General features: G+C 55.3%; 5 protein-coding genes across 7 annotated transcripts; 3 read left to right on the top strand and 2 right to left on the bottom strand.

Moving 5' to 3' along the window:
- The first annotated feature begins 1,037 nt into the window (after nucleotides 1–1,037).
- On the top strand, nucleotides 1,038–4,647 carry GP1BA (glycoprotein Ib platelet subunit alpha). Its single transcript, XM_059878311.1, is given in 2 exon segments — nucleotides 1,038–3,159; nucleotides 3,162–4,647. Coding segments are annotated over 2 exon segments (1,950 nt in total). The 5' UTR covers nucleotides 1,038–1,970; the 3' UTR covers nucleotides 3,923–4,647.
- A 1,513-nt stretch (nucleotides 4,648–6,160) lies between these two features.
- SLC25A11 (solute carrier family 25 member 11) lies at nucleotides 6,161–8,888 on the bottom strand. The gene is given in 8 exon segments (NM_174671.2): nucleotides 6,161–6,778; nucleotides 6,918–6,969; nucleotides 7,062–7,161; nucleotides 7,247–7,337; nucleotides 7,419–7,509; nucleotides 7,696–7,902; nucleotides 7,999–8,151; nucleotides 8,747–8,888. Coding segments are annotated over 8 exon segments (945 nt in total). The 5' UTR covers nucleotides 8,842–8,888; the 3' UTR covers nucleotides 6,161–6,622.
- A 374-nt stretch (nucleotides 8,889–9,262) lies between these two features.
- On the top strand, nucleotides 9,263–13,686 carry RNF167 (ring finger protein 167). Of its 2 annotated transcripts, NM_001076405.2 has the most exons (10): nucleotides 9,263–9,290; nucleotides 9,427–9,928; nucleotides 10,011–10,091; nucleotides 11,295–11,420; nucleotides 11,515–11,602; nucleotides 11,763–11,853; nucleotides 12,066–12,171; nucleotides 12,310–12,403; nucleotides 13,032–13,112; nucleotides 13,191–13,655. In NM_001076405.2, exons 2-10 carry the CDS (start codon nucleotides 9,845–9,847, stop codon nucleotides 13,487–13,489), a joined length of 1,050 nt encoding a protein of 349 aa, NP_001069873.2. In that variant the 5' UTR covers nucleotides 9,263–9,290; nucleotides 9,427–9,844; the 3' UTR covers nucleotides 13,490–13,655. The 2 variants fall into 2 exon arrangements, with proteins under 2 accessions (NP_001069873.2, XP_059734232.1); XM_059878249.1 differs by lacking the exon at nucleotides 11,295–11,420 and having other exon boundaries at nucleotides 9,263–9,928; nucleotides 13,191–13,686.
- Nucleotides 13,687–14,173: 487 nt separating this feature from the next.
- Nucleotides 14,174–17,014, bottom strand: PFN1 (profilin 1). The gene is given in 3 exon segments (NM_001015592.1): nucleotides 14,174–14,521; nucleotides 15,129–15,321; nucleotides 16,741–17,014. Coding segments are annotated over 3 exon segments (423 nt in total). The 5' UTR covers nucleotides 16,873–17,014; the 3' UTR covers nucleotides 14,174–14,423.
- A 2,069-nt stretch (nucleotides 17,015–19,083) lies between these two features.
- On the top strand, nucleotides 19,084–24,839 carry ENO3 (enolase 3). Of its 2 annotated transcripts, none has more exons than XM_015458633.3 (12): nucleotides 19,084–19,145; nucleotides 20,335–20,421; nucleotides 20,709–20,804; nucleotides 21,184–21,242; nucleotides 21,410–21,479; nucleotides 21,899–22,032; nucleotides 22,957–23,179; nucleotides 23,272–23,469; nucleotides 23,656–23,857; nucleotides 24,277–24,385; nucleotides 24,542–24,600; nucleotides 24,687–24,839. In XM_015458633.3, exons 1-12 carry the CDS (start codon nucleotides 19,130–19,132, stop codon nucleotides 24,754–24,756), a joined length of 1,323 nt encoding a protein of 440 aa, XP_015314119.1. In that variant the 5' UTR covers nucleotides 19,084–19,129; the 3' UTR covers nucleotides 24,757–24,839. The 2 variants fall into 2 exon arrangements, with proteins under 2 accessions (XP_015314119.1, NP_001029874.1); NM_001034702.1 differs by lacking the exon at nucleotides 19,084–19,145 and adding an exon at nucleotides 19,679–19,729.
- The last annotated feature ends 447 nt before the right edge of the window (nucleotides 24,840–25,286 follow it).

Below are 25,286 nucleotides of genomic sequence, written 5' to 3'. Positions count from 1 at the left end.
GAGTAACCTAGAGTCCAGGGTGGAGCATTAAGAGATGGGATTCAGGACTTCCCTGGGGGTTCAGAGGCTAGGACTCGGAGTTCCCAATGCCAAGAGCCCAGGTTTCGATCCCTGGTCAGGGAACTAGATCCTGCATGCCGCAACTAAGAGTTCTCATGCCATATCTAAGATCCAGCTCAGTGAAAGAAAGGAAGGAAGGAGGGAAGAGATAGGGGCTGGACAGGTGGGCAAGGGCCAGATCTTACAAGACTCTGTAGGCCTGTTAGGGATCTCAGACTCCCTCCTGAGGGTTGCAAGGAGCCATTGGTGAATTTCAAGCAGTGGAAGGATATGAGCGTTTCTGAAGGACCACTCGGGTGGGGAGAAGGAAGGAGTCAGTAAACGGGGAGAGCAGTGGAGAGGCTGTCACAGAGACACAGTGGACAGAACATGGCACCCTGGATGAAGATGGTGGATGTGAGGGTGGAAAAAAGGGGGCTGAGGGGCATTGGGAGGGAAAACCAGTGGGACTTGGTGGCAGGTTAAATAGGTGGTGGAGCTAAGGATGGTCATCTCAGGGATTTTGCTTGTACTATATAAATGAACAGATGACAAAACCATTCACCAGGTTGGACAACACAGGAAGACAGGCTATTTAGAGACAGGCGATAAACTTTTTGAACATATTGCTTGAAGGCCTGTGGGACAGCCAAGAAATTCCAAAGGCGGTGGGACATACATGTTTGGGTCTCAGGAGAGGGGTCTGGGCTAGAGATGAAGACTTGAGAGTCACTGGGGGGACAAGTGGTGGTCGAAGGCAAGGGAATGGATGAGGAGAAGCTCGGGGGTTTGTGTGGCATCAGAGAAGGCCAGTGACCAAACTCTGGGGGCAGGTTAATCTCTCATGAAGGATAGAAGAAGAGGAATCCACAAAGAAGATTTGAAAAAGGTCAGCTAGAGAAGCAGGAAGAAAACCAAGAAAAAATTACTATTGGATAAACAACAAGGTGCTACTGTATAGCACAGGGAACTATATTCAATATCCTGGGATAAACCATAATAGAAAAGAATATAAATAAGAATGTATGTATGTGTATAACTGAGTCACTTGTGGTAACAGCAGAACAACACAACCTGTCAACCAACTCTAATTCAATCAAAAATAAATTTAAAAAAAAAAGCTCTAAAAAAGAAAAAAATTACTGTCATGAGTCCCAAGGTGGGAGTGGCCACAGGTGTGCAGGCTGCGGAAAACAAGATGGTGTGGAGGAAAGCGTGTCGGGTGGGTATAGAGGGTCAGGAGTACATGGCAAGAACTGAGTCCGTGGAGAAGGGGGCAGGTGGGAAGCAGCCTAGAGGAAGGTGAGGAGTGAGAGGGAGGCCAGGTTAAAAGTAGGCAATTCTAAGAATGCAGCTGTGAAGGGGAAATGAGGGGGGCAGCTGGAGAGGTTTTTAAAGCCTGGAAGCGAGTGGTGGTTGGAGTCCACCCCCAATCTCCCCAAGGTAGGAGGAGAGCAGGCAAGAACAGAGCCAAAAGAAGGGCTCAGGGCAAGTTGTGGAAGGATGTGATAAGGGCCTGTGTCCAGGATGGAGGCTGTTCCCGGGTTCTGGGAGCCCATATCAGGCTGCCATTTCCTCCCCATCCCTACCCTCTTCCTGCCCCTAACCAGGCCCTCCCTGGAGCTGGAAGACAGAAGGACCAAGTCACACCCTGGAAGAAGCTCTGTGTCTCCGGAGGTTCTTCTGCCGGTCTGTGAGCTGGGGCCAGGGCTCGGGGAGGCCAGGGCCTGAGTGAGAGAGAACAGCCAAGGGCTGGAGCTACTAGTTTAGGTTTTGCGGGACAAGGGGAGGAGAGGGGAAGGAAGGGAGAGAAGTGTGGGAGCTGAGTTTCTGGAACAATCCTAGAGGCTGTAGTGGGGGCCAGGGCCTGGAGGCATACTGCTGGGGGCCCGAGGGGTGCCCACTCAAGCCCCCCTTGCCCACAGGTCACCATGCCCCTCCTCCTCTTGCTGCTCCTGCTGCCAAGCCCTTCACACCCTGTCCCCATCTGTGAAGTCGGCAACAAGGACAGCCAGGTAGAAGTGAACTGTGAAAATAAGGGACTGAAGGCACCGCCTCCAGACCTGCCGGCGGACACTGCCATCCTCCACCTGGGTGAGAACCCCCTGGGCACTTTCTCCATGGCATCCGTGTTGAATCTGTCCCAGCTCACTGAGCTGTTCCTGGGTAAGAGCCAGCTGACCAGCCTGCAGGCAGATGCGAAACTGCCACGGCTGGAGGTCCTGAATCTAGCCCACAATAAGCTGAGAAGCCTGCCCAAGTTGGGACGGGCACTGCCAGTTCTCTCCATCCTGGACGTGTCCTTCAACGAGCTGACCTCATTGCCTTCTGATACTCTGCATGGCCTGAGCCGCCTCCAAGAGCTCTATCTGCGCGGAAACCAGCTGAGGACTCTGCCCCCTGAGCTCCTGGTGCCCACGCCCCACCTGAAGAAGCTCAGCCTGGCTGAAAACGACTTGCAAGAGCTGCCCCCTGAGCTTCTAAAAGGGTTGGAGGAACTTGACACCCTCTACCTCCAAAAGAACAGGCTGCGCACAATACCAACGGACTTCTTTGGGATGCTCCTCCTGCCTTACGCTTTTTTCCATAACAACTCCTGGTCCTGTGACTGTGGGATCCTCTATTTCAGCAGCTGGCTGCAGGACAACCCCAGCAACGTGTACGTATGGGAGGAGGATGTGGACATTAAGGCCATGACCCCCGATGTGAAGAGCGTTCGATGTGTCAATATGAATGGCATGTACGTCTACAACTTCTTGGGTGATAGCTGCAACATCCCTGGTGACAGGGACAACCTGGACTACGATGAATATGAAGACAAAGACGAACAGGAGGTACCTGTCGTGAACACTGTAAGCAGCCTCTCTAGCCACACCACGCACTGGGACCTGCTCTATTTAACATCGCCTACTTCGCCAGGCAGTCAAGTGTCCTCCTTGCCTCCAGTTAAGAAATTGACCACGACCCCGATTACTATAGACTCCATCACCTCCTCCAAAACTCTAAACCCCACTACTGAGCCCCCCACAACCCCAACCACTCCAGAATCCACAACCCCGACCACCCCAGAGCCCACAATCCCGACCACCCCAGAGCCCACAACCCCGACCACCCCAGAACCCACACCCCGACCACCCCAGAGCCCACTACCCCGACCACCCCAGAGCCCACAACCCCGACCACCCCAGAGCCCACAACCCCGACCACCCCAGAGCCCATAACCCCGACCACCCCAGAGCCCACAACCCCGACCACCCCAGAGCCCACTACCCCGACCACCCCAGAGCCCACTACCCCGACCACCCCAGAGCCCACAACTCCGACCACCCTAGAGCCCACTACCCCGACCACCCCAGAACCCATAAGTGAGACTTTACAACCAACCATATTCTTAACCTCCACAGAATCCATTTCACTCCCCACTATCTTGGAATCCACCATAACCATCATCTCTGAATCTGACAACCCCTGGAAAGTCCAGGGATTGGCTAGTTCCAGTAACAACCCTGTTCTCAGCTCTGACTCTTGCTGTCTGTTCCTGGGCTTCTATATCTTGGGTCTCCTCTGGCTTCTCGTTGCCTCTGTGATCCTCATCCTGCTGCTGTGCTGGGTCCAGCAGGTGAAGCCATGGGCCCTGGCCACGGCCACCCACACGGCACACCTGGAGCTGCAGAGGGGAAGGCAGGTGATGGTACACCGGGCCTGGCTGCTTTTCTTCCAAGGCTTACTTCCCACTTTCCGCTCTAGCCTTTTCCTGTGGGTGCGGCCTAATGGCCGCATGGGGCCTCTGCAGGCAGGTCGGCGGCCTTCGGCCCTGAGCCTGGGTCGTGGTGGGGATCTGTTGGGGACAGTGGGTGTTAGGTACTCTGGCCACAGCCTCTGAGGGTGGGTGGTTTGGGGACCCCGAGACAGAGTCTGATAGACTCTCCTATTGGGGTCTAATAGGGGGCGGGTGGGTATGGAGCACAGGGTCAAGGAGGTCTTCATTACTGTGCCTTTATCAGGAGTCTCCCCTGCACACAGTTGCAGACCCAACAAATCATGGAGGAGTTGGAGGGGAGGTCACCGAACTGAGCTCCATATGCTGGATGGATGGTGGGGTTCCCAGACCACTGGGTTATTACTACCACCTTGGGGAAGTTTTAGGAAAGAGCAAATAACATTGTAAAGGTGGTTCCCAAGTGTACCTGTTGAGGAAAACTTGGAAAGAGATGTGTCAACATGTGGGCCCTGAGTATCTCTGGATGGTATAAATAGGGGTGGTTTTCTGTTCTTTCCCTCTGTTTACCATTTTCTAGTTTTCCACCATCGTAATGTTATTTGTACAATAAACATAATTTTAAAATGGAATTTTGTTTCTTTGGGAGAGGTAAACAAGGCTGGGGCACCTTCACCAGCATTCCCAAGGCCCCAGCTGCCCCACCCTAGTTGCACTGCTCAGAAGCTCTAGTCCTGACCTGCGCCTCCTCTGCCTGGGGTGCCTTCCTTCTCTCCTCCAGGGGTCACCAACAACCAGGCCACCGTGAGCAAGTTCCAAGTCAAGAATCAGAAGTTTCCTGGGAGCTCAGGGATGCTACTGAGGGTATCTGCCTGCAGCCCGCAGTACTAGGCCAGGTGGGTGCTTCCTGGCACCGGGGGGCACCAGAAACACAGCTCTCCTGCTGTGCCCAGAGTGGCAGGACAGGGCAGGGGAGGGCCTGGCAGCGAGCACCATTTTGGTGGGTTTTACTGAGTTACTCTCAGGTTTCCTGCTGTCAAGCCAGGAGGCAGGCAAACGGAGCCCACTTCTCTTCCCAGGTGCCCTGGGCTCCGCCATTCCCCTTAGCATGCTGCGTAGACTTTCTCTCCTGCCTCTAGCCCAAGCCCAGACTTGGGGTCCAGAGAATGCGAGTGAGGGCTAAGCATTTCTGGCTCCAGGGAGACCCCCTCCTCCTTTGGGTGGTGCAGGGAGAATCTTCCTAATGTGAAACGCTGACATTTTTCTTGCTTTGAACTCTTCCCATGATAGAACACAGCTCTTGAGCTTGGCCACCGACGACTTCTGTGCACCAACCCACCTAACGGTCCGGCTTCCCCTCTCCCAGCAAACACTTCACTGCCTGTGCTCCAGCTATTAGACTCTGCAGAGATTACCGGCTCCTCAGAGTTTCTCTAAGCCTTTGCTCCCAGAGGGCCAGGAATGCTTCCCCGCCCTGCTTCCCTGACCAGTCGGTTACTGTGCAGTCTCTCCTGGCCCAGACCAGCCTGGGTGTTTCATGTCACCCTGCAATGGTCTGCTGGTGACTCTCAGTTTCCGTGTCACTCTCCCCTCTGGACTTGGAACTCATTAAGGACAAGATCCAGGCTTCAAGCGTCCCTAAGCAGCTCCTGTGGCCCAGGCCAGCATGTGTGCAAAGTGGGTAAGACAAGACGCAGAGGTGGGAGGGCCGGGCTGCACCGCCAGGCTGTTGAGCTCAACTTCTGCTTCTACTGATGGGTTCTGCCAAGGGGACAGCTCCCAGCTGCTGCCTGCCTGTCCCTTGGCCTGGCTCCGGAGAAGCCTTCAGGCCTCAAGCACCAGGCTCTTCTTCCAACTGACCTTCCTATGTCCTTTTATGTCCCAAGAGGTTTCTAAACTTCTTGAGGGCAGGGCCTGGTATCCCACATCTAAAGAAACAAAGAAGGCAATCACCCTCCCCAGCCTGTGGCCCAGATCAAGTCTCTGGCAAACATCTTCCCCTTCCTAAGCCTCCAGGCTCTGGGGGCCTGACTGTGTCCACTCCATGCCCTGCCCCCGCCCTCCCTCCCACCTCGAAGGTCAGCCTTCTCCTCTTAGGCTGTAATCCCTCCTTCTTCAGGCTGCAGAAGCAGTCACCAGACCCCCAAGGCTTTCCTGGGGATTACATGAGACGACCTGGGCGTCTGCCGAGTTCTTGGGGGAGCGGCTGGGAAGACTGGAGTTTGGGTTTTTCTCATACGTCAGCTGCTGCAATATGACTGATTTATATATAACACTTATATAAAAACCGTGAGTGCTCTTTCTTTAATAATTTTTCTTACAAACTCCAGTTCCTATTCTCCAGGAGCATCTGCTCGTTTGTCCGGTCTCCTCCCCGTCCTGTGCCCACAACTCTCCAGATTTGGGGGTGGTGTCAGCAATCCAATTTATTGATTATGTCCTCAGTGAGGTGGAGGGAGGAAGGGCCACGTCCTCCTACTGCAGACCTTTGATCATCTTGACGGCTTCTGCTCTCTCCTGTCCCTTCAGCCTTGCCTTGGTTTCCCCACTGAGAAGGGAGGGGCTTCTGCTGTCCTATGTGCCCTGAAACTAATATCCAAGGAGGCCCCAGAAATCCCCAGTGAGCTTCCAAGGTATGGCCAGGGACAGAGATGATGCTGATCAGGGCAAGGAGGGCAAGCTGGGGCTGGGCAGGACAGACCAAAGTCTTTAACCGTAGAGCAGGGAACCACACCGTGTTGGGAAAATAAATAGAGGGGCCCAGGGTAGCAGAGTCCAGGCCCCCAGGGTTGGGGGGCACACTGACTGTAGGAGCAGGGGGTGAGATGAAGCCCCAGCGCAGCGACTCCAGGCCCCTCACCCGCCTCAGCCACTGAGGAAGAGACGCTTGTAGGCCTTGTTCATCTGCTCCAAGAAGATGAAAGTGAGGACAGTGTGGGGGCCCAGGCGGGCATAGTATGGTGTAAAGCCCTTCCACAGGCTGAAGAAGCCCTCGTAGCGCACGACCTTCACCAGCACATCCTAGACAGGAAGGCAGGCAGGGCACTGAGGCTAGGACCTGGCCTCTGGGGTCCTCTTCCTCTTACCCAGCTACCCGCCTTCTCCCCCTTCCCCCCAGCATCCAATCCTGCAGCCCAAGCCCCAGGCTCTGGTTCCTCACCAGCCCATTCTTGTATTCTGGCTTCCCGTCAATCATCCGCATGTTCTGGATCCTGAAGGACAGGAGGCAGGGACATGAGGACATAAGAGGGCCTTTCCCATCCCTCTCCAGGCCCAGGTCTGTCCAGACTGTCCAGATACTCACCGGGTCTTGACAATGTCCACGGGCATGGAGGCAGCAGTGGTGACCAGGCCACTGATCATGCTAGCACAGAAGTGGCACAGGATGTTGTCAGAGAAGTAGCCTGGGGGAGGTGGAGCAGGGGGTGGCAATCAGCTCGAAGCTGGTCCAGACTAGCTGGGAGCTGAGGGCTCAGCTCTGGGTCTCACCTGAGTCCAGTAAAAACTGCTTGGACTGGGAGTAGGAGGCAAGCTGGGCAGCGTTGACGACGACAGCCCGAGCCATGGTAGGGATGCAGCCCTGGGGTGAGAGATGGAGGGGGAGTCAGAAATGTCCAAGACTGGACCCCAGGTCCCCTAAGTCTCCAGCCCCTCTACTCACCCTCCATAGTGTGGGGACCCCCTCTTCCTGGACAATTCGAAACAGGGCATTAAACACGTTTTTGTAGCCACGACGCTGGTCAACTGGAAGCCTGGAGGGAAGGCAGGGAGAGGCCAAGTTCGGGCTAGACCACTCTGCCCCCACAGGCGCAAAGAAAGGGAGGCCAGAATGCTGTGAACAGGTGAATGCTGTGCCCTAGATCTAGGATAAGAAATCACTTCTTTCATACTAGATTCCAGGGAATGGGGCTGGGGGTAGGCTCAGACTTAGAACTCACCGGCCATCAGCAGTCATGCGGATAAGAGCCACTTCAGCTGGTGTTCCCACAAAGGCACCAGTTGCACCTGCAGTCATGCCAATCACAGCCTTCAGCAGAAAGCCAGGGGGTGTACCATCAGCCCCAGTCAGGCGCTCAAACAGCACAGTATAGATACCAAGACGAGTAGTAGTGTAGGTGGCCTGGCGCAACAGGCCAGCTGATAGCCTGGGGGGCGGGGGGGGTGGAGTGAAGGGGTCAGTGAGTCAAGCCCAGGTCTAGAGCTGTCAACCCACAACCTACCCCATCCTTTGGCCCCAGTACCCGGTGTAAATGCCCCTAAGCCCTTCTGCCCTCAGGATGCTGATGAGGGCATGGAAGCTGGTTTTGTACTCTCGTGTCTTGGCTCCTTCCCCACTCAGCTGCATCCGGTTCTTCACCAGGTCCAAAGGCTGCACAAAAACTGTAGCTCCCATCCTGGGGGAAGACAGGGGCAGCATCAACGGCTAGGTGTCTCAGATCTACCAAAGTCCCTTGGAGCCCAGCAACAAGAGGTCACAAAGGGCAGGGCCGCCATGCCATTGATTAAGAGTTCAGGAACTGGTGGGCATGTGTACAAGAGTCTCTACCTGTATCAAGAGCAATGGGTCTTAAAAGTCCAGCAGTCCAGAAGGGACCATGCAATGAAAGCGTTTCACACAGCAACAAGGGTGTCAAGCAGTGACCCCAGGATTGCGTGCAGTCCAACCCAAGGAGAGGTGGGCATTCATGATCTAGGACCCCATACAGTCCAGCAAGAGCCATGCAATGACCTGAAACCCCATACAGTCCCGCAGTCAAGCAATGGGTTGGGAAACTCAGGTGGTCTTGTGGGGGTCGTGCATGCAGCCCAAAGGCGCCCTGCGATGGGTGAAAAGATCCTGGCAGTCCATCAAGGATCTTGCAATACGATGGGGACGGCACTGACCCCGTGTCAGCTCGGTTCACTGCAACACACCCAAAGAAGAACCGGGCCCGGTACCTTGCACCCGTCCCTTCCTCCTCCTGTCCCATCCCTGGGGCCTGAGCTTACCCGGCCAGGCCCCCAAACAGGAACTTGACGGACTTAGGGGAGGTACGGGGCTTCCCGTCCATCCCAGAAGCCCCGGGACTCGCCGTCGCCGCCATCGCCACTCAATGGCCCTCGGCTCGCGGTCCCGTGCGCGCGCGGCCCCGCTCGCGCCCAAGGTGACACCGCGCGCGCAACAGGGGCGAGGGCGCGCGCGCACGCCCCTCCGGCTCTCAGGTCCAGCGCTAGCTGGAAGTTGGCGCAGGCGCAGGCGCGAGCGCAAAGGCGGCCGGGAGTAAGGCGGAGCTGAAGGAGGAGCTTCAAGAACGGGTGCGGGAAGGGGTGTGGCTGATTTTGGAAGCCGAAGCTAAGGCGCAATTTTTATCGAATTGGAATCGCGGGAAAACGGAGAGGAGGGTATCTGAAGATCTCGCGAGATGGACTGAGCTAGGCGAGTCAGAATTAGGCGGTCTCTCGCGATACATACAGGAAGCTGTCAGCTGGTGGGGGGGAAAGGTGCTGAGGCCTCTCGCGAGACTTGAAGGTACCGCGGCGGCCAGGAGGACAGGTTTGTAAACCGGGGTGCTGCAGGGCCCTAGGCACTAGCGGGGAGACGACTAAGTAGTCATCTGGTACATCGGTGTTCCTTTCATCGCTACAGGCACTGCCTCCACCTCTGACCTTTCTTTTAATCGGTCTTTTAGAACCGGAAGTCCTTAGTCGTGAGCGTCCAATGCTGGAAGCGGCCTGACTTTCTTTGCCGGAAACTCTTTTCCAGGGGATGGGAAGACGGCCCACCTGGCCGGAAGTCCCGCCCCCTTGAGCTCCCCCACCCTTCCAGAAGTTTTTCTGTCACCTGTGCTGGTCTCCGTTCCCTTTCCCAGTTTTATTACTATACCAGAAAAGGATTATTTTTAGTCTCTCCCTCCCAGCTCCAATAGACTAGTTGGGTACCTCACTCCCCGAGTCGGAGGTCCTTCCCCGAGCCCCCATGTAGCTGGGAAGTGGGACCTGGGGGTGGTTGGACCCCTGGGATCCTGAAGGAGGGCCAGAGAGGGCGCAGAACTCCGTTTCTGTTCCTGTTATCCGGACGCGGCCCCCTCCGCCTCTCCTCCCGCTGCCATGCACCCTGCGGCCTTCCCGCTTCCTGTGGTTGTGGTCACTGTGCTGTGGGGAGCGGCCCCCAGCCGAGGGCTCATTCGAGCGGTGAGTCGGAGGGGCCAATGGGGGAAGGACGCTGAAGGGAGAGGTTGCAGACTAAAGTGCCAACACGGACTCTTGTCCGCAGATCTCGGACCACAATGCCAGCATGGACTTTGCAGACCTCCCAGCTCTCTTTGGGGCTGCTTTGAGCCAGGAGGGACTTCAGGTGATTTTTTCCCCCTTTTTCCTGTGTCCTTAAATTATCTCTCCTGGGTAGAGGTTCAGGAGCCTTTCTTGGATGAAGCTGTTAGTGGGAAAAGTGTCAAGTTAGGAACTAAGTGCAAGAGCACGTTTAGTGTGGTGGAATCCAGAATCCGGAGGTAAAAGACAAAAGTCTACTCCTAGAACTCTGGGCCTTGGAAGGGAAACTGAAAGTGGACTAAGATAACAGGTAGGGCTAGTGGTGCTTATCAGTAGGGTCTCTAGAGCCAATTACTGCCCTTATGATCGTGACAAGTAATTATCTCTCTGAGCCTTAGTTTGTTTTACTGTAAAATGGGAAAATAATAGAAGTTATCACAGGATTATTGGGAGGTTTAAATTAGAAAAGCAGTTTTGTAGGACTTTTTCACAGACTACCATATAGCAAGAACTCAGTTGGGCCATATATACCGGTATTGTTTGTAAGGTGGGTAATTGGAAAATTAAAGGGAGGTGTTAAGAGAGAAAATTCAGCAGGACTGAATTTTAAAGCTCTTACTGGCTTTTAATGACCCATGAATCGGGCAGCATTCCACCCAGCAGATAGATCTCTGAAGAACTATACAAAATGAAAGATTTACAGGCAGAAAGGGGTGGGACAAGGAAATTATACCAGCAAAGATTTCTTTGTGGCAAAATCACCTTGCTTTAGGGGACAGAAAGGGTCTATCAGGCAGATTACCTCACTAATGCTGACCATGTAACTCCAGATAGACTGGTTTAAGATTCCATTCTTGGGGGAAGCTAAAATTATAATTGAGTTTGGTAACAGGGGGCTCAGCGCAAATACCTCCATTTGTGTTTTTTTAAACAAGTATGTACTAGAGCAGGGAATGTGAAATAACTTGAGAAAGTGATGTGGATGAATGGAGAATCGAATTACAGTGAGTGGGGAACTGGAAGGCCGAAGAATTAGTCAGGAGTTGGGGTACAGATTAGCTCATGTGGGAAAGAGAGGGATGATGCAGAATCTAGTAAAGGGCTGTTGTTTGCCCAGAATTGCATCTTCAGAAGGTTAAGAGGTAGATTTCCGACTTTGGTGTGGTTGCTCAGACCAACCTCAGGAACGAGGACGTGCAGGATGTGGGAGCCAGTGTGCATGGTGGAACCTGTGGGGAGCAGAACCTAGGGAGATGAGATCCAACTGTTGTTCGCTTTTCTTCCCCAGGGCTTCCTTGTGGAGGCTCACCCAGACAATGCCTGCAGCCCCATTGCCCCACCACCCCCAGCCCCGGTCAACGGGTCAGTCTTTATTGCACTGCTTCGAAGATTCGACTGCAACTTTGACCTCAAGGTTGCTGAATGTGGTGTGGGAGCTGGGAGGGTGAGCACCAGGAACAAAAGGTGGCAATGCCCATGACGGTTTCTTATCTGCCTTTTCTCCCTAGGTCCTAAATGCTCAGAAGGCTGGGTATGGTGCAGCTGTGGTACACAATGTGAATTCCAATGAACTTCTGAACATGGTGTGGAATAGTGGTAAGGCTGGACAGCTGCATTTTCAGTAGAGCTTAGACTGAGAGGATGGCAGGAGGGGTGGAGCCTTAGGGAAATCAGTGCTTTGGGTGGGATGGGGCAAGGGAGTCAAAGGATTCGTGTGGCAGCTTGGGTCCCCAGTGTAATGCCCTCATCCCTGCAGAGGAAATCCAGCAGCAGATCTGGATCCCGTCTGTGTTTATTGGGGAGAGGAGCTCCGAGTACCTGCGTGCCCTCTTTGTCTACGAGAAGGGGTAGGACCTGTCCCTCCTTCCTACTCTTCCTTCAGCACTTCCATGCCAACCTGGAGCCCAAGCCTGTGCCCCAACCATTCAGCCTCAGGCCCATCATACTCTTCCTCTTGGTACTTTCTCCCCCATCCCCACCCGCCCTGTCCAGAGCCAGTTTGTCCCTCTTTGTGCTTTTGCCTTTTCCGCCTCTCTGATATTGGTCTTCCTTTTCCCAGGGCTCGGGTGCTTCTCGTCCCAGACAATAGCTTCCCCTTGGGCTATTACCTCATCCCTTTCACAGGGATTGTAGGACTGCTGGTTTTGGCCATGGGAGCAGTGATGGTGAGTAGCTCAGGGACCAAGATGGGAAGAGTCAAGGCCTTTAAAGCCAGATTGGCTCTGGGGTTGCAAGACAGGGATGGTTTGTACTGGATTGTCCAGATTTCTTCTAAGACTAATGCATCCACTCCCTTTCACCAGATAGTTCGTTGCATCCAGCATAGGAAACGGCTCCAGCGGAATCGACTGACCAAAGAGCAGCTGAAACAGATCCCTACACATGACTATCAGAAGGGTGAGGAGAGTTAAGAAGAGCAGGCCTTTCCCACCACTTACCTGGTTCTGAAGGAGTTGAAGCCCAGGAGATAAGGGCAGAGATGGCAGGGAGATGTCAGTCTGAGATGCCATCTTTCCTTTTTTAACCCGTACATAAAAGGACAGAACAGGTTTAGAGCAGGAGGTGGAAAGCAAAGATGATTAAATGGAATAGTTGGGGGAGGGGGAAAGATGGAGGACCTTTCTTGTAAGAGAGAAGGTGGATAAAGCAGAAAAATGGAAGGAGTGGGGAAGATGCTGCCAGAGAAGGAAGGCACAGGTAAGAAGGGGCTGGGTCTTCAGGCCTGGAGCCTCCAATGTCCTTATAAGGCTATGGCAGAAGCCCCGCCCCACTTCCTCTCCTCCCACTCCCTCTCCACTCACACCAACCCCCAGAAAACCCACTTCCCTTCTTACCTCTGCTTCTCTTTGCTTGTGCCTACTAACCCCAGATTCCTCATGTTCCACCCATGCTGTCTTAGCTCTTCCTCTGGCTCTTTAGAGACAGAAAAATATCTTGCAGGTTTAGCACAGGCCTCCCAGAGTGACTTCCTGTGGGCCCTGGTTCAGAATGGCTCTGTAAATTAAAGACTTTCTTCTTCCACTAGGAGACCAGTATGATGTGTGTGCCATCTGCCTGGATGAATATGAGGATGGGGACAAGCTGAGGGTACTCCCCTGTGCTCACGGTGAGGCCCTCACTTCCTGTGCCCATGTCCCCAGGCCCCCAGCAGGCGTCAGGTGCTTCACCTCATTCCTCTTGGCAGCTTATCACAGCCGCTGTGTGGACCCCTGGCTCACTCAAACCCGGAAGACCTGCCCCATCTGCAAGCAGCCTGTGCATCGGGGTCCTGGGGATGATGAGCAGGAGGAAGAAAGCCAGGGGCAAGAGGGTGATGAGGAAGGGGAGCCAAGGGACCAGCCTGCCTCAGAACGGACCCCTCTTCTGGGCTCCAGCCCCACACCTCCCTCCTCCTTTGGCTCTATAGCTCCAGCGCCCCTTGTCTTTCCTGGGTCTTCAACAGACCCCTCACCCTCTACCTCTTCTGCTGCTATCCTGGTTTAATACTCCCCTCCGCACCACCTCTGATGACCTATTTGCACAGCCCCTCTTCCCCTCTCCAGTCTTCTGGTTTTGAGGATAGGAGACACTTCCACCCCAGATTTCTCCCCTTACCCAGCTCCATCCTTTTGAAGGGGTTGGGGGTACAAAGGGACAGGGTCTTCACTTACTGGGTTAATAAAATTGTTTTTGTGGACTAAGGAAGGGTGAGATCATTCTCACACAGGGAAACCTATTATCCTTTGGGGACCTGCCCCTTTCTGCCATACAGGGCCAAGGGCGTGTGGGGAGGGGAGGGGAGGCTAACCTGCAGTCTTGGGGACAGCCCCAGTAGGCATCTGTTGTGACTCAGAGAGGGAGAGCCCCACCCACACATGAGGATGACTCAACTGGCTCTGCCTTGCCCGCAGGCCTGGACCCATTCTCTGGTCTGGATGGCTCTATTCCATTATCCACCAATTCAGCTAGCACACTGGGGACCTAGGGCTGGATAGGTTATTGTAGAAGGCCTGGCCAATCTGGCCAGGTGTTTAATCCTGGACATGAAAACAAGAAACTCAAAATCTTAGACTTTGTAGTGCCCTAAACCCTCCTGCTGCTGCTAACCCCAAGCCAGGATAAAGGAGGCAGGTCACAAGAGCTGTCCTCCATCCTGACACCCAGGCTAAAACCACACAGCACCTTGTTAGTAGAATCTTTTTTATTCAGAAAAAAAACCCCAAAAAACAAAAAAGTTTTCCAACCACACACAGGAGGGGTATGGGTTGTGGGCAGGGGGTGTCTGTCCATCCAGCCCGGGGCCCCCAGCCCATGTGGTTTTGGCAGCAATAAGGGGTGTGGGGTAATGGCCCAAAAAATAAAAATGGTGTATGTATGTGTGTGGGAAGGAGAGGGGTGCAGAAGCAGTGGGGAGTGGTGAGGGGAGGGCCAGACGAGGTCAGTACTGGGAACGCCGCAGGTGAGAAGCCATTTCATAACATTTCTTGTTGATCATACCGCCGTGGACACCTTCTTTGCCCATCAGCAGGACTAGCGCTGGAGGAAGAGAAAGGAGGCTAGGACCCAGGTGTCACCACCCCACCCCCTGCCAGCTGTTCAGCAGCTGTCCAACCCTGGGGGCTGTAACCCAACCTCATCTCTCCCAACCCCCCACACACAGGCAGGCTGTCAGTCACCCTCAAACAATAGGTCTTTTCAAAAGGGGAAAATCAAGCTTAAAGGCTGGAAAGGAGCACAGTAAAATTTAGGGGTCAAAAGCTCCCGGACTGTTGACTCATGTGTTCAGGCTAGAAATGGCTGTGGATGAGCAGGCCACCTCCAAGTTTTCACAAAAGAGCTCAAAAGACAACAGCGAATGCTGACTTACAATGAACCTTTTACCTCCTTCAAGAAAACAGTTTCTCCTCTGAAAATGCTCAAGGTAAGAAGGAACTTAAGAGGTAATACAGTTCAACTTCTTTATACATATGGTGAGGAACTGAGACAACTAGAGGAACAATTCGATGCTCCAGCATCCGGCAGGCTGGGAGTAGAAACCTGGTTTGATCCTTTCATACTAAGTGATCCACACAGAAGAACCCAAAAGATTAACAAAAGGAGGTACGTTAGGGATTTTGGAGCTAGAGAATGGGTAAGAACTTACTCTTGGCAGTCATGGTGACCGTGATATTGAAGGTTGGGGCTCCACCGGTGCTCTTGGTACGAAGATCCATGGTAAATTCTCCATCCTGCAGCAGTGAGTCCCGGATCACAGAACATTTCTGGCCCCCAAGTGTTAGCCCGTTCACGAAAAAACTTGACCGGTCTTTGCCAACCAGGATACCGACCTCAGCAGGCTGAAAAGGGAACCAAGCACCCAGCAAGTTAGTTGATACACCAAAGTTCCCACCTGCCTTCCATTTCTCAAGGAAGCTAAGCCCCCTGGGGTGAGAGGTGTATGTTATGTGCTTTGTACACATTCGTGAAATTTGAGAAACTCAGGATTGTTGGAAGTGCACAAAAATATGATTTTGAAACCTAGAGAATGGTAACAGGAAGGGACAACACAGTCCTCTGACTCAGATGTCGATTTAGATGTCGTTTAATAGGCAAAGCAAACCCAGTAAATAAATGGGGCTAAAAACCAGTTAAGAGAATGGAGTGGAGAGCCTTGGATGCTCAGAACTCTCCTTCAGGAAAAGCAGAAGCGAAGAGGGGAAGGGAGGGGGCGGGCAAAGCAGGAGAAGCAACTTTGCCCTTATTTGGTCAAAGGTTCTGCAGGAGTTGTTAGGGGCCCGGACGCCTGGGTCTCTAAGTAACCTAGAGTTTAGGTTCAGGTATCTATGCTCGAAGATGAGGAAGCAGATGCCTGGGGGCATTCAGGGAAAGTTGAAGAACTTTTGGAGGGGGCCTGGGGCTAGACCCGACAAGCCAGCTCTCGGGTCTAGATACCCCGGGGAACGTATCTTCCCCTCCCCCTTACACCCCAAATCCCCACATCCGGTCCCCTCCCGCCCGGAAATCCCCTTCCCCCCCTTTCGAACTTCCGCTCCCCCTCCCCACTTCCGGGCAGTGTGGACAGGGGAGGTGGTGATGGGGACAGCAGTAGTCATCCCTTCTTCCTTCACTTTTACTGTCCTAGAACTTCTCACAAAGTTCCCCTGCTCCAGGCCCTGCCGGATGGCGGGAAGGAAGGGCAAAGGGACTCCCAGGATTGCTGAGTCCGACGGGCCGACTGGCGGGGAAGGGGTCGTCGTGTGGCGCCCTAGCCCTCTCTAACGGGGTTGGGAGGGGCAGGGAAACCACGGAGGTCGGGCTAGGGACCCAGGCCATGCGACTGGGGCTCCCTCCCGTTTCAGAGGAACAATAGTGAAAGGGGCGCGAGCTGGCGGCCGGAAGTGGAGCCAGGGGTCCCCAAGTCCCTTCTCAATCAAAATCCCGGGTAGAAACTACGGCGCGTGCCCGACCCGCCCTGGAGGAGGCGGAAGTGGGCCGCCGCACCGGGCGGCGCACCCTCCCCGCCCTGTGCCCCGGATGTAACGCCCCGTCGCGGAAAGCGGGGCGGCGGGCGGGCTGGGCGCCGCCGCCCGGGGCGGAGGACTCAGGGGGCTATGGAGGGGCCCGCTCACGTGCAGCCGCCATTCGCGCCACTTCCAGGGCAAGGACCGGGTCACGGCCTTTCGCCGCCCTCCGCAGACCGCGCCCGCCCCCAACCGAGTCCCTCCCTCAGGGTCCAAGCCGGGCCAGTCCCCAGGACTGTGCAGGCCTCTCAGTACCGTGATGTTGACGAAGGTCTTGCCGGGGACGGCGGCCCAGACGGAGGGCGAGTCCTTATAGCCCACGATGGCTGCGTCCTGACAGGTCCCGTCCGCCATGAGGTTGTCGATGTAGGCGTTCCACCCGGCCATGGCGCTGCTTTTGGGGCTGCTCTCGGGGCTGCTGCTGGGGCCGCGGGCTGGGCTCGGGCTGGCGGGCGGGGGAAGACGGAGAGCTTGGGGCACGCGCTGCCGTCCGGACCGCGGCTCTGCTAGCTGTGCAGCAGCCCTCGCACCGCCACTTCCTGCTCCTCCCCACCCCCCTAGATTTTTATTTGCAAAGGGCGGTGGGGGCGGGGCTTGCTCCCCACTCCCTCTCTCCCTCCCCTTGCCTGCCCAGATACCGAACTTTGCAAATGCAATTTAAAAAATCCCTCCCCCTATTGCAAAATTTGCAGAGTCCGATGGAAAGCGAGGCAAAAAGAATGGGGGTGGGTGGGGATGGGTTAAGGTTAGGGCCCGCTCCACTCCGCCTAACTATCAGACTTTAGTGGAGGGAAATAGAGTGAGCCAGAGGGAAGAAGGAAAGTGAAAGAAGTAAGAATTAGCAAACTGCAAATTTAGCAAATTAAGGAGGATTCGGGTAATTCAGGGTTAAACAGAACGACTCCCCCTTCCCCCACCTCTGCCGGGGGCAGGAACGGCGGGCGGCGGCGGGGCGCGTGCGCCCGCGCCTGCGCCCGGGCCGGGAAGGAAAGCGCGTGGGGCGGTTGGGGCAGGCGGCGGGCTTCGCGGGCGCGCGCCCGGCGCGCCAAGCGGGACGGATTTGGACCCTCGGCAAAGGCAGGCAGGCCGGGGACGTGTCTCCCGCCGGGCGGAAGGGGCGGAGGCGAGGCGTGGCGTGTGCCTGGCCGCTTCTGCCCTCTTGATTTTATTTATTCAAGAAATAAGGCAGTAAAGGGAAATTTGACCAAATATCCCCGGCCGTCTTCAGAATTGAAGGCGGGTACCCACCAGGGAGACTTCTGTCCCCAGCATCTGCCCGGGCGGCACAAGCGGCACTCACTGGAGCCCACCTCGACTCCAGGGGGTTGTGTCTCACTGGATCAGCTCCAGCCTCATCCCTCACTCCACGTCCCAGCCCTGCCCGAACCCCGGTCAGCAGTTTGGGTCACCGGCTGTGCCCCTTGGCCCGTGTCTGCAGAGGTCATTGAGCACCGTGGGGCCAGACGGGCGGGCCTATTTTCCAAGGCGGAAGAATACTAAGCGGTTTCTCAAGATTGCAACTTTTTCAAGAGGGGGGAAGTCCGTTCAACTTTGCCCTTTGGGGTTTTTCTTTTTTTTCTTTTTCAGTAAAACTTAGGCTAAGAACTTGTGTGCGATGAGTTCGCTGGCTGTCCACCGGGAAGCGGGTGGGGCAGGACCCGGAGTCCGGCTTAGGTGACTCTAGCTCGCGCTGGCCGCCGGGGCCGCTGAGGGGCTTGGCCGGCTTCCGGTCCCTCGGGGGAGGGGCGCCTCCCGGGCGCGAAGGGGCTTAGTTTCCCTCCTGTCCTCCGCAGCAGGCGCGGCCGCTCGGAGCCCCCGGAGCACCCGACGCCCCCCGACCGGTGTTCCTCGACAGCCGCTGCGGCTGAGTCACTGGCCAGCTCGGGCGGGGCCGCAGGCGGGCACGTGGCGGCGCTCCCCGCCCGCCATCCTGACCTCTGGCCTACCGCACCCCCTACCCCAGGGTGGAAATCTCCCGAGAGGGAGCGGCCAGAGATAAGGCGGGGGATGGTGGCGAGGAGCCTGGGAGACACACCGCGGGGCAGGGCGGGGAGGGGAGCTCGGGAGAGAGCTTGGGGGTGAGTCACCGGGCGCCGGCGGCTCCGGCCCCGGCAGGCTAGGTCTCACGAGTCCGGGGCGAAGAGCCGAGAAGCCGGTGACCCTCGCCCGCTGGCCGGCCAGCCGGCTTGAAACCCGCATGCCTTCCGCTCCCGGCCAGGGCTGCAGCCAAAGTCAGGGCTGACTCTACTCTCGCCGCACCCGCTGAGACGGAGAGAGTCACAGAGTGCAGAGACCCACTTCCCCGCCATGCTAGAGGCCCACCCGACTGGCCCCCGGCGGTCAGACACTCAGAAAGGGGCACTTCACCTCTGTCCATTCATTTTTTTTTTTTTTGGTCACTTTTGATTCAGCACCATTCATTGATGAGCTGGGATCACGCCCTAAAGCGCCCGCCGTCGCGATCGGTGGAGAAAGGGCTTCTGACTGACAGCTTCCACGCAGGCGATAAGTGCTGTCCCAGCGCTATCAGCAGGGCGCCGCGCCAACTCCTAGGGCCTGTCTAAATTCGTCTGCCTCCCCCCCTTCCCCCCTCCCCTCGCCGGCCAGGAGAGGGTAGGATGGGGTGGAGCGGAGAAAGGCCGCCATGAGGACCCTGAGAGGTGAGACCCTCTCGCCTTCTGAGTGGGCAGCTCAATTTAGAGCTCTGGTTTCGGCCGGAACCCCCTCCCCAGCTCCCATCGAGGTCAGAGGCAGTCCTCCGCCCGCCAAGTGAGCTATGGATGTCACTCCTGCAGCCCCTCTTCCAGGCCCCCTCCCCAGCCCTGTAGGGCTCAGGTTACTCTTGGCCTTTCCTAAAGGGCACTAGTTCCTCTTTAACCTTTGCAAAAGAGGAATACAACCCTGACACGGGGAGAGACCCCTCCCCCCCATTCTGAAGCCCCTCTCTTCTTTCTCCCCAGGAATGAAATTAAAAATAAGGACTTTTATTGGAGAATAGAGAGAAAGGAGGGGATAGTCATTGACCTTTTGGGAAGGGGGCAGGTGCCTAGGGCCAAAAGGTTCTGCTTTAGGCTGTAGTGGGCACTTGGCTGCCAGCCCAGCTTCAGGGGGAGGATGGAGAGGGGGAGAGGCGGGGCTGGCTGGGGTACAGGGTGGCTCCGGGATAAATGCCTGGCCTGAGAGGGGGTGAGCTGACACTGTCCCAGCTGCCACCTAGACTCAGAGCCCAGCGAAGACATCCCAGGTCTGGTGAATCTTCCAGCCCCAGGGGATGGGGGTGGTAAAGGATGAGGGCTGTGCTGGCCTGGAGGAAATGTCAGCTTGTGCTTAAGAATCCTGGAGGGGCTGGAGCATACCGGATGGGGGTACCCAAGGATAGGAAAAGGAGACTGTGAAGAGAGGCATACAGAGATGACGGAGAAGGGGAGTTAGAGTTGGAGCCAGGTGGTGGAATTTGGGGCCCCCGAGGATTTGGAGAAGGCTGAGGAGCAGGAAAAGTGAGGTAAAGTAACAGGAGAGGCTTTAAAGGCTAGGAAGCCATGGAGAACAGAGTATTTGGCCAGGGGGTGGAGGGAGAAGGCATAGTGCAGCTTTGTGGGAGATGGGGTTCAGCAAGTGGTGGAGTTTTAAAAGAGAGGCCCGGTATTCTGAGGATGGGAGGGTGGAATAGGAGCTGTTCTGAGTGGGGGAGGGGGCTGCGCCTGCCACTTTGGTCTGTGACCTTTTTGTGGGGTATTTTTAGCTCCAGCACCTGCCTCCTTGGGGTGGGGAAGACTCTTAAAGGGCAAGGGATTTGGGGTTTCTTAAGGGATCAGCTGTCCATACTCATTCACACCTCTCACCCTGCAGCCATGGCCATGCAAAAAATCTTTGCCCGGGAAATCCTGGACTCCAGGGGCAACCCCACTGTGGAGGTGGACCTGCACACGGCCAAGGGTAACCCAGGGCTATTGAATTGGTTTACCTGGGAAGACCCCCAGCTCCATCTGCCTTTGCTCCCCAGCTGCATGCCACATCCACTCTTCTCTGGAATCCCCTTCTCCAGACTTCTCCCCAGGCCTTGCTCTTCCAGCTTGACTCCGCCCCCCACCCCACCTCCCCACCCCACAGTGAGGAGCTATTGTCTCTCTACACTGCCCCCTGTCTCTGGGTTGCAAGAGGAGACCTCAGCCCTTTGGAGGTGAATGGGACTCTCTGTGATCTTCCAATTCCTCCCGTCCCAGGCCGATTCCGAGCAGCTGTGCCCAGTGGCGCTTCCACAGGTATCTATGAAGCTCTGGAACTAAGAGATGGAGACAAGTCTCGCTACCTGGGGAAAGGTGAGGAAAGACCAAGGCTGGAGGAGCCATATGCAAGGGGGGTTTCAGGATGTGGCATGAAATGTCTGCATAAGGTAGAGAAGGGGTCCCCAAACTCCAGGGCACGGACTGGTACCTCTTGTCAGATCACTGGCAACATTAGATTAGAAATAAAGTGCACAATAAATAGAATGCACTTGGATCATATGGAAACCATCCCGTACCCCCACTCCATGCCTGGTCCATGCAAAAACTGTCTTCCATGACATTGGTCCCTGGTGCCAAAAAGGTTGGGCATCAGAAAAGGAAGGGAAACTGAAAGTTCTCCAGGAGCCGGGGGCCACGGGAAGAGACCTGATTGCATAGGAGATCTGAACCCTCTGCTTTGCGGCCTTTCCAGGGGTCCTGAAAGCTGTGGAACACATCAACAAGACCCTCGGCCCTGCGCTGCTGGAAAAGGCAAGTAGAAGACGCACTCCTTCACCTGCTGCCTCATCCCCAGAAGCTCAGGCTTGGCCAACCAAGCCTTCTGCCCTGATACCAGCACCGTCTTTTTCCTTTAGCTCACATCCTGACTCCTAAGAAATCTAACCTCTGCTCTCCCCTCCTTAAACTTGCCTTTTCAGAAACTAAGTGTGGTGGATCAAGAAAAAGTTGACAAATTTATGATTGAGCTGGATGGGACAGAGAATAAATGTGAGTGAAGGGCTAGGGACAGGGGATGGGCTGTGGGGGCCGGGGCAGGAGTCGGGGCTGGAATGCAGGGGCGGGGTGGGGGAGGACTATGGCCTGAGGTCTGGTTAGGATTATTTCTGCATCCCGCATTTTGGGGCACAGTGTAACTGGCGGGATTTGTACTCATCTCCCAGGCATTTCCTGATGCCTGCCCCATGCCAGGCTTGGGCCGGGCTGTGGACACAGATGTGAAGTTGACAAGTTTCCCTAGGGTGGGGGATCCTGGGGCCGGGTGGGGTGGGGAAGAGATATGTTAACTTACTCAGTGCCCAGTGGTTTGGAGCTCTGGATTCTTTCTGGGGTGACCAGAGGGGACATTCTGGGAGACAGCCCTAAACCCTGTAGGTGGAGCACTCACAGTTTATACTTGCTTCCTCCAGCCAAGTTTGGGGCCAATGCCATCCTGGGCGTGTCCCTGGCCGTGTGTAAGGCTGGAGCAGCTGAGAAGGGGGTGCCGCTCTACCGACACATTGCAGATCTCGCAGGGAACCCAGAGCTGATCCTCCCAGTCCCTGTGAGTGCAGCCACCCGGCCACGACCCACAGGCACTCCACCCATTGGGGGAGGGCAGGGGCAGCCCCCAGAAAATCCACCTTCCAGACCCAGCTTCCAAGAAACAGTTTCCTGAAATGGAACCTCTCCTACTGCCATCCAGCCTTCCCCTTTCCCACAATCCAAACCTTCCCTTCAGCCTCTCTCTGCTTCTTTCCCTAGATGTAACTGGCTCCTTCACATTCCAATCCCAGGCTTAGTTACTCCACTTTTTCATTCTGCTGTGCCCCAACCCCAGATCGGATGGAGCGCTTCTTCATGGCAAAGATCTGGGCATTTTATTTTTGTGTCTTCTTTAATCCTTATAAAACCAAATTTGCTCTTTTTGGAAACCCTTTGAACTTAATTGCAACAATAATGTTACCATTTGTTGTTACTCACTAGGCAGATTGTATAAGAGCCTGAGCTCTGGAGACAAGCTGCTAGGTTGGAATCCTGGTCTTGTCTCTTACCTAGTTGTGTGACTTCTGGCAAGTTTATTGAACCTCTCTGAGCCTCAGTTTTCTCATCTGTAAAGTGAAGGACAATAAACTGCACCTAGTTACAGGGTGGTTTAGAGAATGAAATGAGCCAATAAAATATATGTAAAGAACTTAGAGCAGTGCCTGGCCTGTAGTAAGTGCCATGTCAATGTTAGGTGCACATGCTAAGAACTGTATCCAACTTCTCTTAATTTTCCACCTAAGATCCTGCAGGTAAGCAGGTGATATCCCCGTTTTATGAAAATGAGGGCAGAGGCTCTGAGGAATAAAATTATTCATCCTAAACCACCCAGTAAGTAGGGGATCCAGGATTCCATGTTGACCTCACCCCCCGCCCCCCACTCCAGTCCTTTCTTGATTCCTGGAAACTGGCCCAGGTTCTGAGCACTCTCTCCCTGTCTCAGGCCTTCAACGTGATCAATGGGGGCTCCCATGCTGGAAACAAGCTGGCCATGCAGGAGTTCATGATCCTGCCTGTGGGAGCCAGCTCCTTCAGGGAAGCCATGCGCATTGGGGCCGAGGTCTACCACCACCTCAAGGGGGTCATCAAAGCCAAGTATGGGAAGGACGCCACCAATGTGGGTGATGAGGGTGGCTTTGCACCCAACATCCTGGAGAACAATGAAGGTCAGTGTGAGCACTTGGAGGGGCAGGACCCTGGGGGTCCCCACAGAGACGGGGTGCACTGGAGCCTCAAGTCCTCCCTTGCCCTCTCCCAGCCCTGGAGCTGCTGAAGACGGCCATCCAGGCGGCTGGTTACCCCGACAAGGTGGTGATTGGCATGGATGTAGCAGCATCTGAGTTCTATCGCAATGGGAAGTACGATCTCGACTTCAAGTCACCTGACGACCCTGCTCGGCACATCAGTGGAGAGAAGCTGGGCGAACTGTACAAGAACTTCATCAAGAACTACCCTGGTGAGACTCCGGCTTCCACTGCTCCTGCCCAAGTCAGCAGCAGCTGCACAGCACACCGGCCTCGGCCCCTCCTCTGCCACCACCTCAGTCCCTCCCATCCTTAGCCCCATTGTAATTTTCTGACCCATTACCCCTTTGTGAGGCCTTTCTGACCTTTAACCCGACTCTGCTTCCCTCCCCCACCAGTGGTGTCCATTGAGGATCCTTTTGACCAGGATGACTGGGCTACCTGGACCTCGTTCCTCTCGGGGGTCAACATCCAGATCGTGGGGGATGATCTCACAGTCACCAACCCCAAAAGGATTGCCCAGGCCGTGGAGAAGAAGGCCTGCAACTGCCTGCTGCTGAAGGTCAACCAGATTGGCTCGGTGACTGAATCCATCCAGGCGTGAGTGCCTCCTGGCCTGGGGCATCATGGCCTCCTTCCACCTAGCTCTACCCTTTCCAGCTACCCTCTTGTCCACTAACTCCAGGTCTGACTCTCGCTTGGCTCCTGACCCACCCCACCCTCTCCACCTCAAACTTTTGACTAACTCCTGACCTGACCCCGGAACTTTTGTCATTGTCACCCTGCCTCAATCCATCCCCACCCCTGCCATCCCCATCTCCCAGATTCTGTTTCTTCCCACCAGCATCTTAGGAATCCAAATTTAAGATCAGGAATCTCCCCTTCTCTCTTTCCCCAAGAACTTTACCCTCCCAACACATCTCCCTTCTCCCAAAATAAAAGGGAAAGGCCCCACTCAGCCCCTGGCTTTCACCCTGAGGAAGTCCCACCAGGCCTTATCAAGTGTCCTCTCCACCCAGCTGCAAACTGGCTCAGTCTAACGGCTGGGGGGTGATGGTGAGCCACCGCTCTGGAGAGACTGAGGACACCTTCATCGCTGACCTCGTGGTGGGGCTCTGCACAGGACAGGTACTCCTGGGCCCTCCTTTGCCCAGTGTCTGAGTTTTCTTGGGGTTCCTGGCCCCCTGCCCTGGAGCTGAATACCACCACAGTTTGCTCCCTCGGGGCCAGGTGCAATCCCTTCTCTCTAATAATCTCTTGCAACTCCTGGAATTCTCTCTTCAGATCAAGACTGGTGCCCCATGCCGCTCAGAGCGTCTGGCCAAATACAATCAGCTCATGAGGTACCGTGGGCACAGTGAGCCTGGGCATCAGGAGCTGAGGGCTTTTGGGTTGGAATATCACAGCCCTGACCATGTCTGCCTTCCAGGATTGAGGAGGCTCTTGGGGACAAGGCTGTCTTTGCTGGACGCAAGTTCCGTAACCCGAAGGCCAAGTGAGAGGTTGGAGGCCCCAGGAGTGCACAGGACAGACCTGGGCCTTCAAGCCCTTCCCCCTGAAATAAAACACTGGTGCCAACCAAGTTAGTGGCCTGCTCATTTATGGGAAGGGGGAGAGGAGATGCTGGTCCCTGGGCTGGATCGGGCAGGAGGGGCGAGTGGATGTGGAACCCGCTGTGACAAGGTGGGAGTGAGGGACTGGTCAGAGAGGAAGTTGGGCTGGATGTAGAACCATTACACTCACATTATGGAAGGAGGCAGGGGAAAGCCGGTGCATTATGTGAAATGAAGCTGAAGAGGAACTGACAGAACATTGAACCAGCTCCAGAGGGGTGGAGGTCTGACATCACCATGAGGGGGAAGCTGGATCAGATATGCCCAGAAATGGAAATTTACAGGGTCTGCGGAGGGCACTGCAGTGCTGAGGTCTGAGTGCTTGTCCTTATGAAATTGAGGTACTTGGTGAGGATGGTCATGGGAACCAAAGCAGCTACATTTCCACGTAGCCTTGAGGATGGGAAACTATTATC

This window comes from Bos taurus, chromosome 19 (genome assembly GCF_002263795.3).
Source record: "Bos taurus isolate L1 Dominette 01449 registration number 42190680 breed Hereford chromosome 19, ARS-UCD2.0, whole genome shotgun sequence".
In the NCBI taxonomy this organism is placed as follows: Eukaryota; Metazoa; Chordata; class Mammalia; order Artiodactyla; family Bovidae; genus Bos; species Bos taurus.
The sequence above is the reverse complement of the archived record's forward strand: the minus strand, read 5'-3'. Positions and strand labels throughout refer to the sequence as shown.

Bases quoted from the DNA above. Each gene is read 5' to 3' on its own strand.
- ENO3 (XM_015458633.3), top strand. The intron at 20,422-20,708 runs GTAACCCAGGGC...CTCCCGTCCCAG, and splicing joins GGACCTGCACACGGCCAAGG to GCCGATTCCGAGCAGCTGTG. The intron at 21,243-21,409 runs GCAAGTAGAAGA...TTGCCTTTTCAG, and splicing joins GCCCTGCGCTGCTGGAAAAG to AAACTAAGTGTGGTGGATCA.
- RNF167 (NM_001076405.2), top strand. From the start codon at position 9,845: ATGCACCCTGCGGCCTTCCCGCTTCCTGTGGTTGTGGTCACTGTGCTG. The intron at 11,421-11,514 runs GTTGCTGAATGT...TTTTCTCCCTAG, and splicing joins ACTGCAACTTTGACCTCAAG to GTCCTAAATGCTCAGAAGGC. The intron at 11,854-12,065 runs GTAGGACCTGTC...TCCTTTTCCCAG, and splicing joins CTCTTTGTCTACGAGAAGGG to GGCTCGGGTGCTTCTCGTCC.